The sequence below is a fragment of the Mauremys reevesii genome, linkage group 4 (assembly GCF_016161935.1).
Source record: "Mauremys reevesii isolate NIE-2019 linkage group 4, ASM1616193v1, whole genome shotgun sequence".
In the NCBI taxonomy this organism is placed as follows: Eukaryota; Metazoa; Chordata; order Testudines; family Geoemydidae; genus Mauremys; species Mauremys reevesii.
The window spans coordinates 99,600,440-99,617,171 of NC_052626.1; the positions used below are offsets into that span (position 1 = coordinate 99,600,440).

Genomic DNA, 16,732 nt, shown 5'->3' on the forward strand with positions numbered 1-16,732 from the left:
CAGCATCACATGGACAAGTGAAGGGAATAAAACAGAGTCAGAGCTGTATAGGTGATGGGCAGGGGCGGCTCCAGGCACCAGAACGCCAAGCACGTGCCTGGGGCGGCAAGCCACGGGGGGCGCTCCACCGGTCACCGCGAGGGCAGCAGGCAGGTTGCCTTCGGCGGCATGTCTGTGGAGGGTCCGCTGGTCCCGCGGCTTCAGCGGACCTCCCGCAGGCGTTCCCCGAATCTGCAGGACCAGGGATCTCCCGCAGGCAAGCCGCCGAAGGCAACCTGCCTGCCGTGCTTGGGGTAGCAAAATACCCAGAGATGCCCCTGGTGACGGGTTACAGTAAATGTACATTCCCTGTTAGCTGATTTTCATCCAGCAGGAGACCACACTAGATAATACGCTAGAATGCTATAAAATGAACCATATCCTCCCCTGCCTGCCCTCAGTCAGAACCATATAATTCAAGTCTAGAACTGAGCCTGCTGGTAGCCACGGTGGCCACCCAGGGCAATATGGCTGAGAGCTTCCCAGACCACATTAGGCAAAGCCTGCACAAAGAGATGGCTCTTGCAATGCACTCAAAAGGTGGCGGGAGTTCAGGAAGATCTCCCAGGAAATGAATTCCACAGTCATGATTCTTTCACTTAGTAAACTCTGCCCAGGCAAGTACTGTAAACGCTGACCATCTTCCAAAGTGCTCCCATTGGTTTTAGCTGTCATGGCAGATAGTGTGTGGGAATACCTGGATTTTAGATCATTCAAGATAGATTCTGTGCAGGATTTTTCCCATGATATGCTAAGGCTATGTCTACACTATGGACCTGACAGCAGCATACCTGTACTGCTTCAGCTGGGCTGCTGTGCGGTCTCCGGTGTAGCCGCTCTGTGCCTGCAGGAGGGAGCTCTTCCACAGCATAATTAAACCACTCCCGGGTGGCAGTAGCTATGTCGGCAGGATATGGTCTCCTGCCGACATAGCGCTGTTCATGCCAGCACTTTTGTTGGTGAAACTTGTATTGATCAGGGGTGTGTTTTTTTCACACCTCTGCCTAACAAAAGTTTTGCCAACAAAAGTACTAGTATAGACAAAGCCTAAGAGGGAGATCAGTTTGTCTGTCTATCTATCTCTCTGTTTTGGGTTATTTTGAGTGTCTTTAAAACAACTGTGTTGTTGTTATAAGGAATGTTCATTGTTTTAATATTTCACATACAGTGTGCTGATGTTATCTTCCTATGAGTTACTGGATCTGAGTTCCTGGAAACACTGAAATTTTATCCTTTCATCATAGGTTTGTGAGGATTCTGCTGAACTAGAAAGCGAAAAGCCGGTGCTTCCTCTTGATAGAAATGTTATTCCACCTCCGTCACAACCATTAGCTGAAGAAACCACTGTCAGCAGTCCCTCCCCAGAGAGCACTTTGCAACACCCTTCTTTGAATCCAGTGAGGAAGGTACACAAAGCTTTTCAAAACCCTTTTTAAGAGAACATGTACTTTTATAGTATTGAATGTCATGTGACACTTCTACTGGCGTTCACATCCAAGCTGAAGGATTTAAATGTCTGGCTTATGTTCTGTCAGCACAATGGCTTGCAAGTAACCAGGCAATTTTCAAAGCTGGTTACAGCTGCTTCCTCTCCCCTCTCTCTTTATCCTAACCTTCTTTATTTACTTTATGTATTATGATGAATCTGGTATTTTGGTATATTTGTTGCATTTTGGAAAAAATAATTAAAAAAATATAAATTAAAAAAAATGGTGGCAACCTAACATAGTTTACATCCACCTCTAACTTGGTTACAAGCCGTCTTACAATCGTGACTTGTAATTTTGCTATAAACTGTCTATGGGGGCATCTATAGCCTGGATACATCTAACATCACTGTTAAATATATAAATAAATACAGCAATGGACATGCTACAGCTATGGTAGTTGACAAGCAGCGTTCTGATAGAATCATGCTTGGCAATCAATCTTGGAAATGGTTGGATGGTTGTTTATCATTTATAAACTGTGCTGTAGAATGCCTTAGGCCTGGTCTACACTACAGGGTTAGGTCAACATAAGCTGCCTTGCATCAACCTAGCTATGGAAGTGTCTTCACTTAAATTTGGCTCCGACCAATGTAAGTGCCTCTCTACACCGACTTAATAACACCACCTCCTCGAGCGGCGTAGAGTCATGGACAATGGAATTAGGTCAATGCAATGTCAGTGTAGACATTGCGTTGCTTACGTCAACTGTTACTGGCTTCCAGGAGCCGTCCCACAGTGCCCCTCACTGACAATATACATCAATACAAGCGCTCGTAGTGAGGACGCAAACTGCCAACACAAGGAGCCAAGTGTGCGCGCACACAAATGATTTAATAATTGCGGTGGCTATATGCCAATGTAACTTAGATCGACAAAATTTTGTAGTATAAACATGGCCTTAGTGACCTAAGGAAAGAAAAGGGGGAAGGAAGGAAAGGATAGATTAAAGGGACATAATTGTCTTGTACATCTGCTTTAATTTTCTTTCTTGTGTATCTTTAAGCAGAAAAATAGTGGTCTCTTTTACTCCTAAACATTTTATGCACATGCTAGAGCCACAATTTGGGATCCCTGACCTGAAATGAGCCCCTGATCACCAAATAACGTGTATAGGCAGAGACTCTCAGATATTTTTGAACATAAATGGTAACTCTACAACCGTCTAACTACCTGAGGCTTATTTAATGTATATTGAGAAGCTGTCGTCTTCTCTAGAGCTTAACAGGAATCATGTCTCTAAGGAAATGAGGCTTCCTGAAGTGCCCAATTATCTGTGAAGAGGTACAGTAGTCATGGAAAGAAGTCAGAGATGCAGGAGGAGTTAAGACCTTGGGAAGGTGACAGAAAGAACTGGGTATAGAGCAGAAGGAAGCTTCGATGGAAGGGCAAGAAGAGAGAGGAAGTGAAAGGAGGATTCTGAATATGAGAATGGAAGAGAAGAGAAGAAGGGTACTTGTAGAAGGAAAGAGAGAAAGGAAAGAATGACAGGTGTCTTAACAGACCTGACTGGTGTAAATATTTTTGTAAAGAAAGCTAAGCTCTCTCAATGTCACTGGCGTACTGGTTAGCTGTGGCTGAGATTGCAGCACCCCTGTACTACAAAGCTTTGTTGTTCCTGTTGTTAATATATTGTAATTGGCCATTTTGGGAGTGATGTCATGACATACTCAAGACCCTGCTAATCGCTGATTTCAAAGTGAATGTAAAGGGAAGTGTGTGGCAAGGTCCCCTGCAAACTGTTTCTGTGGAAGCTTTCTAATAAGGAAGGCAGTTTTCCTGACGTGCTAATTCTTGCTTTGAATGGGAGATGGACACCATGGTGGTTTTGGTCTATTTTGGCTGCATTTGAGTGTACGTTTCTATGTAGATCTCCATCCTGGCAACATTTGCCTTGGTACAGGTAGTGTTGGGCCCCTTCATCTTCCACATACAAGTTATATGAGACCACTGTAAAATGCTAATATATTTTATTTAACTGAGTAGAGCACTAAAACATTACAGTCAGAAAACATAACAGATAGAATGACAGGAGGCAAATATGAACATTCTTTTAATAAAAGAAAAACTGTTCTCCCTTTCAAGTAATAATTGGTGTTAGACATGTAAATGGTGCTTCCCAATTCTGCTCAAGTTCATTATACCAGTTCCCCCCTCTCCACACACCGCTTTCCTAATGGAGCATGATGATTTCTGAGCTGCCAAGAACCTCTGTTTAAAGAGGAAGCAGTGGAAAATTGAGAAGTTTTAGAGCTAGGATGGAGCAGTAACTCAGAATAAACTGATTAGTGATACATTGGGCAGGGTTTGTTAACACAGAGTTCAAAATTTCCATTCCAACGACTTGTAGCCCTAAGTTGGTTTTTTGTTTTGGTTTGGTTTTGTTGCCAGGCTTGATTGCTCATGTGTTTAGACACCTGTGTTTTAATTTTGCAACATATTTATGGTGTGCATCTGAGGCTACTGACTAATAACTAGCCTCTGTGTCACTATATGGGATTGTATCTGTTTGGGCGTGAAGCTATACAAAACTGATGCTAATAATAATTTGGGATAACCACATTATTTGCAGATGGCAAAACCTCAAGTAAGTCATGTAGGTCATTCCAAACAAGGGCTAGTAAAGCCATTATACTATGCCCCATCACCAGATATACTTTACATAAAGCAAGTGTTGCTAGTCAGGGTATGTCATGAATGTTGGCATTTAAGCCATCACTTTCCCAAAGTTCAGAAGCGTTCCTGTTTGGGCCGATCTGTGCTTTGTGTACTTGTTGAATGTGGTCTAGTGCCTGTATATATATCTTCAAATGTCTGCATGCTCTCTCATCTTCCTTTGCCCTGCTTTTTTAAAAAAAAAACACTTGTGGGAGTATTTACATTTCTGTCAGCCTTGCTGTCTTTCCTTGTCTGCCTCTGACTAGCCTTTCCCTGTGAGGGGAGCGCATTTGTTTTTGAAGACTATCTAGCTAGTGGATGTATTCATGTTCAGACAGTTGTGTGTTTTGTGTAAATCTTCCTTATTCCAAGTAACATAAATGTTGGGTTTGTGTAGCTCCCTTTAGGAATACAGCACTGAGCATGGAAATCCTCTTTTTAGCCACAAATCAGGCATAAGGTTCTCCACACTGCTCTGTCAATATACTCCACTTCTGTTCTGGAGGGAGCCAGCTTTTTGGGTGAAAGAATAGTTTTGTCTCCCGGCCTGTTCAGTGTTCTCTGTTGAGAATGCCAACAAGGCAGTGAATTAAATGCAGGTTGATTTAGTGATTTTTGTGATAATGACTTTTGTCTGTTGGGAACTGGACTGAGCCAGCAAATTCATTATACATTAGCCATTAACAGCTGTCTGCTGGTGGTAACTTTCAATCACTACCAACATGGGCTACTTCTAACTAGGAATCTAGAGGTGAAGTTTACCAACCACCTGAATCATTTGGTCCTCCTGTTGTTTTTGCAGGGTACATTGGTGAGTTACTTATTTGCAAACAGGATCAGGGAGGGCAATCTATTTGAGAACAGATGCCAATTCTGTAAGATTTTTTGATGTAACTATGATTTTGGGGGTGATAAACTGAGCATGATATTTGCTTGGCTTGCATGTGTTTCATTTTCCTTCATGCTCATGATCAGTTAGAGGTGTAACTTTAAAGCAGATAAAATGCAGAATTGGGAAGAAATGCTGTTGTTATTGTACAGATGCACCATGTGCATCTTTTAATAGGAAGCTCAGATACCATGGTGATAGGCACTATGATGTTTACAGATCTTCCCTTTGTGAGTGTGTAACCAGCAGTGAGTGTATAATAATTAGACAGCCTTCCTCAAACCAAACTATTCTTTATTCTCACGGTAGGAACAAAGCATAAGAAAAAATGATTTTTAAAACAAATAGTCTATGTGTATGTATATCCTACTTAAGGCTTACCCTCTCCTCATAGTGACCTGGACAGGCCTAACTTCCTCAGACCTTCCCAGTGCATGGTTGTGTCAGTCTGGTTTCTTGAACATATCCCAAACAACTCCTGGCCTCCCCTAGCCCCGAGAGTTTCTTCTTAAACTGCTATAGTCCTTTTGATCATCTTGTGTTCCAGTCTTTTCCTGTCACACACTGTCTCTTACTAACCCATAAATGTTTCCTGAAGATTGGCTTGTCTTGAGCCATTGTTTTGCTTCCTGCTTATTTTTCCTTACAGCAGGACAGTACCCTATTAAACAAAACCAATATATTCACACAGTAAACATCTCAATAAACCCACTCAACATACAGTATTCATTCATTATTACAGAGCAGCTCCACGTTTGTCACAGGTATAGAAATACCTAAAATAGGTAGGTAGATCCCATCAAATGCTTCTCATCAGAGTGATTCCAAATGCATCACGTTTTCTTTTACTCCCATATCAGGTAGCCTTTTGTAGAGTCTAAGGCCAGAAGGGACCACTGCGCTCATCCATTCTGACTTCCTGTATATCATAGGCGGGAGAAGTTTTTTCCAAAATAATCCCTGATTGAACTAGAGTATATCTTTCAGAAAACATCCAATCTTGATTTAAAAATTGCCAGTGATGGAGAATTCACCGCTATCCTTGGTAAATTGTTCTAGTGGTTAACTACCCTCATTGTTAAAAATTTACTTCTTATTTCCATCCTGACTTTGTCTAGCTTCAACTTCCAAACATTGCATCTTATACCTTTGTCTTGGAATTTATGATAGGACTGCACCTTGGTAGTTCAAGATGGAACTTCTTTACCTCTCCTGAGATGTAATGAACATGAATGCCTCTAATTCTGTCATGTCAATATTACTATCATGTGAGATAAAACTGGATTTTATCTGCTACAGATGGAAGTGCTGTGCATTTTTCGCATTCTCCAACACATCACGTTTGTCCTAAGCTTTACTGGTGACCTCTGTTCTGTCTACTGCTCATGTGCAAGTTGTGATGGGATCCCTGAGGTGTAGCCTGGGAATGTGGGACCGCTGTGCCCCTTTAACTATCTAGCCTGGGTTGTCTCTCACAGTGCTTTGCTAGTGACAAGAAGCAATCTCCTCCGGACACTGTCATCATTCTGCACAACCACATGTGGAGCCCCACACACAACTTGATTGCATGAATGCTCCCAGAGCCACTCATGAAACACACAGAGAAAGGCACCAGCCAGATCCCCCCAGCTCCCAGCACTGTGCCTCAGGAAGAGCAGTGCACATTTATTAATTGCTTCACCACTTCATCAATGGAAAGTGGATATACACCAGCCTTTGCAAACCTGAGCAGATTTACCACACACTTCAGGCAAACTCACTGGTAAAGATAAACAGTAAAAGAAGTTTATTGACTACAAAAGATATATTTTAAGTGATTATAAGTGATAGGCAAAAAGTCAGTTAGTTACCAAAATAAAATAAAATATAAGAATGCAGTCTACACTCTCAACTCTATTAGACTGGGTCACATCTAGATTAAGCAGTTTTTCTCAATCCACTGGATATTGCAGTTCATAACATACAGGTTTCACCCTGGAAACCTGGGCCAGTCCCCTCTGTTGGAGTCTTAGTCTTCTGAGTGTCTTTGTTGCTTGCAGCATAGATGTGGAGATGAGAAAAGGGGAAGCGTGGGGCCCCGTGTTCTGTTTTATATCCTTAGTCCGTGTGCTTGGAGAACACAAGTCCAGGCATGTCTAGTGGGCATTGCTGAGTTTCCAGGCAAGGTTGAGGAATTCCCCTGATGTGGCCTTTTGCAGATGAGTCATTGAATTGTAGCTCCCTTGCTGGACAATAGCTGTTGATGGGTTGTTTGACACCCGCCCTGGCATTGGTTACTTTATTTGGCATTGTCTCTAGAGAGCTAGTATCTGGGTGCTTCCCAAAACCACAGCATATTTTAGTCACAACCATACAGCACATTCTCATAACTTCATATGCATTGAAGAATGGCTTTCAGCAGATCATAACCTTTCCTATGATACCTCACATGACATGCCTTATATGCAATATCACAATTATATGAAAATGAGGAATATGGGGGTTACAAGGTGCTCCCCCAAGGTATAGAATATCCCACATGTCTAATGGTGCTTTTTCCTACAGTGATATTTGAGGGTTTATGAAGAATATGTTTTGGAGGGTAAGGGCGTATCTTGCTTTATATTAGGACAGCACTGAGACTGTTGTCAGTACTCAGGAATGAATCATTGTAATAGTGTCCTGTTAGTTTCCAAGGTACTGCAGTGTGTTGGATGAACAGTTGAGCTGTTTACAGTACAAACATGTTCATGCTTAATGCAATTAGCTATATTTCATAGAAAGGTATTTAACAAAACCCATCGCTTTGACCTGAAAAGTAGGTTAAATAAAACGTGACCGTACCTGCTCTATGGAATCTTTCTTCCTCCACTTTAAACAAGGTCCAGTTTGTTAAGATAGAAGGTTAAGAAAGATTTGGATTTTTTTCTCATAGGAGGGAAAAGAGATCCTTTGGATTATACCCTGTAATTGTGAAATACAAATAGGAAGCATGTATGGACTATTTTATCAGTGCTACTGTGAGTGGCGAGTTAAACAACTGGATTGGAGCAGTGCATTTGTTTAACCTCACTAGCATAATGAGCTGCCATGGGGATTGCTCCACTTAATAGCAGTTGTTCATTACACTGCAACCATTTGCTCTGTTATTTCTCTTATAGCAAAGAGAATTGGCAGTTCATAGTTTTAGCCTTCTTTATAAATCACACTTAATGTCAACAGCCTTGAGACTTTGCCAAAACAATCCTAACAAATCCTAATCCCAGTCTTTCAAGGTAAGTATTTGCATCTCAGAATTCTTCTGTGTTAGTGCTGCATGTTTGCATAGGACCTTCTTGGAATGCTACTGTGATCAAAGAAATATTTAAATAACGTATTACTTTTTATTCACGGTTACTTTGCATGTTATTTATTCTTACCTTAAACTACCATAGGTATGAAATTTTCAGCAGAGAGCGTATTTGGATAATTGGTGGATACAGCCATTATATCACAAAGGTCATCAGACCAGATTTCATTATTAGATAACAAGAATTCCATTTGTAATGACACAGATCTATTTGTGTGTGCCAAGCTGTGCATTAAAATGTCAGACCCTAAAGATTTTCCTACACCTGAAACCTCCGTCTACCCAGGCTGATAGGTAATGCTTGGTGTTGTTCAAAGGGCGCACTGTAAAAGCAATAGTGCTTTCATAAAACAAAGGTCTGTTCTTTGAAGCCATCACGTTTTCAAACCCTAGCTGAGCTGCCAAGGGAAAAGAGAGATTTTTTGCTAATGGCAAAAGAAATGATTATTTTAGGGAGTGAATTAATAGGATATTAATGAGCCTTGTTCCCAGTGCATTGTTCACTTCACACTTGACAGCAGCTCCATGGATCAGAATGGAATGTGTCTGTTCTTTACTATGAGTTTTAATATTTTGTACTGAAAGATCATAATGTTTCCCCATCATTAAAATAACCACAAAAATTAACTTCTGCCACCAGGGAGAGACAGATGGCAGTTTGATGGCCTCATTATTCTTTTTCCTTTTTAGCAAGAGTAATGTTTTATACTGGCTTATACAATCTAAAAAATTTCCTCACTAACTCTACTGTAGCTGGCAGAGTCAAAAGTATATAAGTGTATAACTGTTGAATTTCAGCTCTCTAGATGTGTTCATTGTAAATACTTTAGGCCCTCATCTTGCAAAGACCTATGCATATTTCTAACTGTATGCACTGTGAGTAGTCCAATTGTCTTCAGTATGACAACTCACCGGATGAAATCCTGGCACCATTGAAGTTAATGGCAAAACTCCCATTGACTTCAGTGGGGCAACGATTTCATCCACAGCATGCATGGGTCTTTGCAGAGTGAGGCCTTAGTGTGTAACAGATGGTGACAATGTTGTAATATTCTTGAGGAAAGATGTACATATTTATTACAGCAGGAGATAAAAAGTGAGGACATTTGGGTTCTACTCCCAACTCCACTACTAGCTTGCAAAAAAAATGGATTTCAGCCACCATTGCATTCCCTCAGTCCTGGGGCAGCTCTGATGGGGTCCTCAGGTGCCAGTTAAGACAACCTGAAGGCTGGTTTAAGTGGAGGGTGTTACAGCAGCTCAGATAGCTGAGATGCAGGGAAAACCCAGCCACTTTCCCTTTTCCCAAGCCACATTCTCTGCACTGGCCACAAGGAGGGGCAGTGGCACAGAGGCTGATCTAGTGACCCTACATCACCTGAGGTTCCCCCCTGCAGTGGCGGGGGGGAGGGGAATCTTGCTGTGGCTGGTTAAGACAGCTCTAGTGGACTTTTGTGCTGATAGTGACCTAAACTTACCCTAATGCTGGGGAAGATAAGGTCCCTTTTATCTTAAATGCAGTAGTCTTATCTTGTTTAATAAGAGCCTGATCCTGCAGTCCTATTCAGGCAAAACTCCCACGGTAGGATCAGTTCCAGGGTGGTTAAAGGGAAATTAGACTGCATGCTCAGGTGAAAATAAGTCATAGGGCTGGACTCTGTTCTCAGCAGGTACCTGGGCTGCATTGTAAGACTCAAGTACCTCTTCCGACTTTATTGGAGTTAGCCAGATGTGACAGAGCCCCATCCCACTCCTGTCTTTTGCTTAGTACACACAGGCTCGGAGACCTTCAGTTGTTAAATATCCCAGCACAGTTTGTTTACATTTGCCTTGCATTTCCACCACCTTACCGATCCATACACCATCTCTGCTAAAGGAGAGGGAAGGGATCTCTACCAGAGATCCTTTCTAGCTCTGCTAGCCTGCCTCTTTCTCCCCTGCATGTCCTTCCTGTGCCGCCTTATACCTCCTATGTTACTGGACCAATTTGCTCATTAGTTCTTCCCCCAGCCCATTCTAAGCCACTAATTAGGCCCCAACAGGTCCACCTGAAGGAGTCTTAATTGGTGTGTAAGTGACCAGAGTGCTGGCTCAGCTCTTGATTCCCAGTACTGTGCCATACTAGAATTTACACAAATATAACAGAGCAGAATCTGGACAATTGTCTTTTGACACTACTTCATTATTGCCCTGTTGACTTGGAACAAGTTATCAGAATTCAGAATGGACTAATAATAGTTATTAAATGCAAAAAACAAATGGCTGTTTCTTTATCACTCTGTATAACAAGTAAAACTTATGATATTGCAGTTAAATTAAAAGGATTTATTCAGTGAATTCTCAGGCATAATGAATATCACTGAACTGTGAGAAACTAAATGTGGAAGCACATCTTCAAAGAATGTAGATCTGCATACTTCTTAAGTCTACTTACATTTGTTTGATAGGGACTATACAAGAGTCAGGATTTCAATCATGTCACACATACAGTGCTGTAAAACAGCTTAAAGAAGTCACACAGATGAGTGGATTTGCTTTGGTTTGCATATCCTTATTTCTGTGTTTGACAGTGAAATGCCCCAAGAAAGCATGAAACACTAGCAGATACATTTCATTAAAATTATTCTTGCAAAGACCTTGCTTGGATGGGTAGGTTTTTTTCCCTTTCTCTGATAACTAAACAGGTGCATCCTTTCTTCAACAGTCTGATATTTGTAACATGTATGTTTTCCATTTACAGTTTGATATTATAAAGAGGTGCCTTAAGCTCAATTGGCCAAACTCATCCTTTGGTGTAATGTGCTCCGTATCACAGAAGTCACTAAAGTTGCATTCACTTATACTAGGTCCAATTCTTACATCAGCTTTAGTATAACCTCACTGAAATCACCAGAGTTACACCAGAGATGGATTTGGTCCGATATTCTAGTGTTTAGATTTCTCATTCATTATAAGGAGTAAGAAATCAGAACCCATTATAGTGATAAAAGAAAGAGAGTCTGGTAGCTTGCAGGGGAGAGTCTCAGGAATCTGTTTCCAGATTTTGGCTTTAATCATGGAAATTATAAAGCTTTTTGGTAAATGACATGAGATTACCATAGATACTTTCAAAGCCCTTGTGACATGGCTTCATTAGACATTATGAGATACAGCATCTCATGCTCTCTAGAAATAACAGCAGCATTTTACTGTTTTAAAAGCTGATTAACATATTTGTTTTTCAGCGTTCGGCTTCACTGAACATTGTGGGCTTTTCAAATCCTTTAGAAATGGAACCGTCTTCTACAAGGTTATCTAGGTCGGTTGATCCACAGATGCAAGGTGTATCTACTGTAACGCTGAACCAATCCCAGAACATGCGTCATGCCTCTGATGTTCAGCCAGAATCTGTGCCTAGCTATAGCTTGGCATTAGACAGAGCTACAAATGACCTGAACCCTTGGACAACTGATAACCTAGCAACAGGTGATTTACTCCTGGGGAACACTAAGTGCAAGGTAAGAATTGCTAACACATCTGGCTACTTTATAGCTAAGGAATGCACTCTAATTAATAACGCTTGTTGTTGTCATAGTCAGTAGGTTGAAGGTTGTTACTTTGAAAAAAGAAATCCTGCTCCTCTAATGATATGTGAAGACTTGTTAGAGTTATTTTCTTGGAGTGGAAATTTAAAAAAGTAAACAGTAAATTTTGAATTACTCTTTTTCCTCTCAAGCTGGAAAATGAAGATTTTAGTACCATGAATGACCCTCTTGGAAATGACTCAGCCACTGCTGGACCGAACACCATTAATGAATTAGCTCTTCCTATGCAAAAAATGCTAGAAGAGCCTATTAATCTTTCAGTCAAGAAATCGCAACAGTGTGCCTCTCCTTCTGCACCCATTAGCGGTGCTGCTTGCCTGCAGTTGACCAATGTAAAACAACTTAGAAATGAAGAAGGTACCAGGTTTTTCTTTATCGTCTTTTTTTTTTTTTTAACTGCGGTTGCCTATTTTTAACCCAAGTGGCTAGTCAAAGTTTGGGGCTCAGTGGGTGTTACAGTTGGGAGTAGAAATTGGTGATAGACAGGTATTACTTTAATGCAGTCTTGTTTATTTATGAGGAATGTACAAAGTCCTGTGTCTCTGAATGCAGGAGCCAAGAACAGAATAGAGCAGTTTCTTAACTTACCAGCCCTCCAAGCCCCTTAAGCCAACACTCGACCCAAAAGCAGGCTCTCTAGCCTTTTCCAGGGTCATATTGTGTTCACAGGATCCTGCTTGGGGTTTTTTTTGCCTCTTTTCCTCTGCCTCAGTCTTGTCTGTGACCCCAATCCCTGTGTATGTTCTCTCTCACTCCCACATACCCTTACCCAAAAACAATACTCTGCCCCAAAGCTCCTGGACAGGTTCACACATACTTATGTCATATGTGGGCTTATGTTTCCAGTTATGTTAATTGAAGCATGAGTTCACACGTATCAACATCAACAGGGATTTTAACCCAACTCATGACAAGATCTCACACAGCCCAACACTGCCATACTTGCAGGCCTTGCAGTACAGTGTGGTCATTTCTGTACCTAACTAAATGTAATTCATTTTATTGTACTGCAGACTACTTCAGCATTGTTTAAAACATTATCAAGTACCTAACACAGTGGAAAGAAATGTTTAGTTTCATTTGTAGCGGAAAAACATGGAAATCTTATCTCTCAAATTATCTAGCACATCACTGAATCAGAAAGGGCTGAAAGCTTGCAAGTGGTGTATTGATGTGAAGTGCTCGGAGGATTAGTTCTCTTAGAAGATCTGTTAATGAGACTTACAGGGATCACTAGTGAAGAACTGATTTGAACAGTCCAAATTCTCCCTTTTTTTAAAATTACTTTCAAAATGTAAGGTTACTACCGCTAAGTGCTACACTTAAGTAGCATAGCAAATATTGAGTAAGTTAGCATATTGCACAGCGTGGCTTTTTTTCTTGGCTCATTTTACTGCATAACATTCCCTTCGGCCAAGGACTAAGTCTCTATTCTTAATGGAGAACGAGACTTTGCCTAACTGCCTTCACAGGCAAATTGCCAACACTGTAAGGGCTCAGTGCTGCAAACGTTAAAGTCAATGGGACTGTTCACGCAAGTAAGGGATTGCGGGATCAAACCATTATTCTGTGACTTATACCCATATTTGGCTGCTTTTCTCTATAATGGCTAAATTAATATTACTATCAGAGCAGTGTAGTTATACTCAGATTATAATTGATACAAAGAGGGCTCTACCACAGTGAAACAAGAGAACTCACTCGTCTTACATGTATTGAACCAGGTGCTGGCAGTTATGCCACAACACTCTGTATGGGCAGTGAGGATCTCAGCACTTCAGAAAGAGCACTGGAGAGACTGTGTGTCAGGCAGCTACAATCTAAGTGCCACTGCTGCCCTTGGTGCTCTGGCCCTAGTCTGCAGGCTGGTGTAGAGATCAGAGCCTTGAGCATGCCTCCTCCCTGCCCTGGGCCCTTTAAATCTCCATCAGAGCCCCGAGCCTGGGGTAGCAGTGGCAGTCGGGACCCCCCGGGGCTCCATCAGCAATTTAAAGGGCCCGGGGCTCCACTGCAGTAGCAGCAGCCGGGAGCCCCGGGCCCTTTAAATTGCTGACGGAGCCCCGGGGGGGTCTCAGCCACCTCTGCAGCTCATAGCTCCAAGGGGTGATTTAAAGGACTTGGGGCTCCCAGCCACCGCTACCACAGCTGGAGCCCTGGGCCCTTTAAATCAAGATTTAAAGGGCTTGGGGATTTAAAGGCCCCACCTCTTCTGGTTGAGGCCCCACATGGGTGGGGGGGATAGCTCAGTGGTTTGAGCATTGACCTGCTAAACCCAGGGTTGTGAGTTCAATGAGGAGGGGGGGGCCACTTGGGGGGGGGGGATTTTAGATTGGGTCTGCTTTTGAGCAGGGGGGGTTAGATGATGATCTCCCCTTCCCTTCCACCCTGATATTCTCAGGGGGGGGGGGGCTCAGGTTTCAGAGCATTGGCCTGCTAAACCCAGGGTGGGGGTTGAGTTGTCAATGGGTGTGGGCTAGTTAGGGGGGGGGGGCAAAAAAAGTCCTGGCTAGACTGGCAGGGCTGGACTCAATGACCTTTCAAGGTCCCTTCCAGTTCTAGGAGATTGGTATATCTCCAATTATTACCTTATTACCACCCCCCACTCAGGACTTCAGTGTAGTGGTAAGTCCTTTAACTTACTTTCACCCCTGCATATAATGCCCCTAACATACATTTTGCCATGATATTATTGATCAGCAAATTGAGTTTTCAGATGATACCTCACAAAGCATAATTTGTACAAAGATTATTACAACAGCATGTAGGGTGTGGACACAGGTACGTTCTGTCATACTCACCCCTTGGTGGCCACACAAGGGCCTCTCACAATCTGATCCAATGCAGTGCTCCTGCAACATTTACCTTGCACTTCTGTGTTGACTCCTTAATAGCATGACCAGATGTCCCAATTTTATAGGGACAGTCCCGATATTTGGGGCTTTTCTTATATAGGCACCAATTACCTCCCCACACCCTGTCCCGATTTTTCACACTTGCTATCTGGTCACCCTACTCCTTAAAACTGTGGCGTTCCGATTATTTTCTCTTTAACATTGTCCTATTTAAGGAGGAAAATGGTAGTGTTCATAATGGGCCCAATCAGTCAATGACAGTAGAATAGACCCCCTGTTCCCAAATTAATCCTATGTAGTTAAATTCTGTAATGAGGATTACACGCACGGTGCCACATGGGGAGGAGAAAAATGGTGCTTGTGTGTGTGAGGAAGGATGGGCTGTGGGAGAGTCGTATTCAATTCCTGCTCCACCACAAATATCCTGTGTGATCTTGGGCAAGTCATTTAGGCCCAGATCCTCAAAGGTATTTACGTGCCTAACTCAGTGCCTCAGTTCCCTATCTGTAAATGGGGATAATAGTGTTTCTCTACCGCACAGACGTGTTGTGAGGACAAAGACGGTAATGTTTAGTGAGGTGCTCAGATACTGTGAGTGATGTGGGGCAGGTAATTACCTTAGACAGATATGAAATTATTCCAGATTGCAAATATGATATCACATTATGTGAATATTAAAGTGCCTCTCTACCCTAATCTGACTCTGATATTATAGATATTTTCTTAATTTTCTTTTCTGTTCCAGAGTCCAGTAATTATGAAAAGGAAAATATTGAGATGGATGTAAAAAGTAATCAGAACATCAGGTAATAGTATCACTTTCTGCACAGAAGTACTGGCCATGAAATTTGATGCACATAGTCAGAGTGTATCCAGCTTAGTGTTGTTGGCAGGTTGTTTTAAAAGAAAACAGGTTGCCTTGTAATTAATAATTCCAGAAGACATAAAGTAACAACCATGGCTAATGCCATATATTCCAGTTGCTTGAAAGAATTTGAAAGGGCTTTTTGAAATTGCACTGGTATTTTTAAGAGGTGTGAAATGGGCCCCAGCCATATTGGGACTTGGGGGAGCACAAAAGTGTCTCCTATTAAACACACCGCCCCCTCCACCTCTGCAGCTATGTTGCACAGAGATCTGGTATGGGTGAGAATCTGGGCCTGCATATCACTGATGAACAAAACAAGAACATCTACCAACACCTCTTTTGTTCCTAATTTCAGTGGAATGTACACTTAACACAGCAATACTAGCAGTGTATAATAGGGATCTAGCAGTGTATGGGGTCAGGGAGGGGTAGGTGATTAAATAAGATCATGTGCAAGTGAAGATACGTTATCACCTTGGCAGAAAAACAAAGACAATTCCAGACCCTTGTTGAAGCTCATTTTTATTTTAGCTGTCTCGTTTATAATCAAGTATCAGTTAATTCTCCTTAAATACAACATTATTCTGCTCCGGTTTCTTATAAAAAATACGCATACACATTTTACAGCTAAAGGTCCTTACCATTTTATAGCACTTTATTCACCTGTATGAAATGAGTTGGAGGTCTCAGCCCAGCTCAGGGCAGACAGATTTACATTTTAAAAAGCATTTTCATAAACTGGAAAACTTCATTTTCAAAGCAATGTTGGATTCGTACATCTTCTGTGACACACTTTGTGATCATGACCATGTCACTACTTATAGACTATACCATTGGAACTACTAAAATACCACATAATCCAAATTATATATGAAAAGTCCTGTATAGTCCAGAAAGATACAAGAGAACAAGGAGTGCAGGACTCTAAATTATCTTGTCATTTTTGCATAATTTTGCTTCCAAATATTGTTTTCCAAATATTTTCACTTTGAAATGATGTGGCTAGTGTGATCTTTCTTGAAGCCAG

General features: G+C 41.8%; 1 protein-coding gene across 6 annotated transcripts in view; it reads left to right on the forward strand.

The window, feature by feature from the left end:
- Positions 1-16,732, forward strand: part of TRIM66 (tripartite motif containing 66) — an 86,371-nt gene that overhangs the window by 58,137 nt on the left and 11,502 nt on the right. For all 6 annotated transcript variants that reach the window (XM_039538826.1, XM_039538823.1, XM_039538824.1 and 3 more), the window contains 4 exons: positions 1,284-1,445; positions 11,626-11,898; positions 12,117-12,342; positions 15,583-15,643. In XM_039538826.1, coding sequence (XP_039394760.1) covers positions 1,284-1,445; positions 11,626-11,898; positions 12,117-12,342; positions 15,583-15,643 — 722 coding nt within the window. The remainder of the gene's footprint in view (positions 1-1,283; positions 1,446-11,625; positions 11,899-12,116; positions 12,343-15,582; positions 15,644-16,732) is intronic.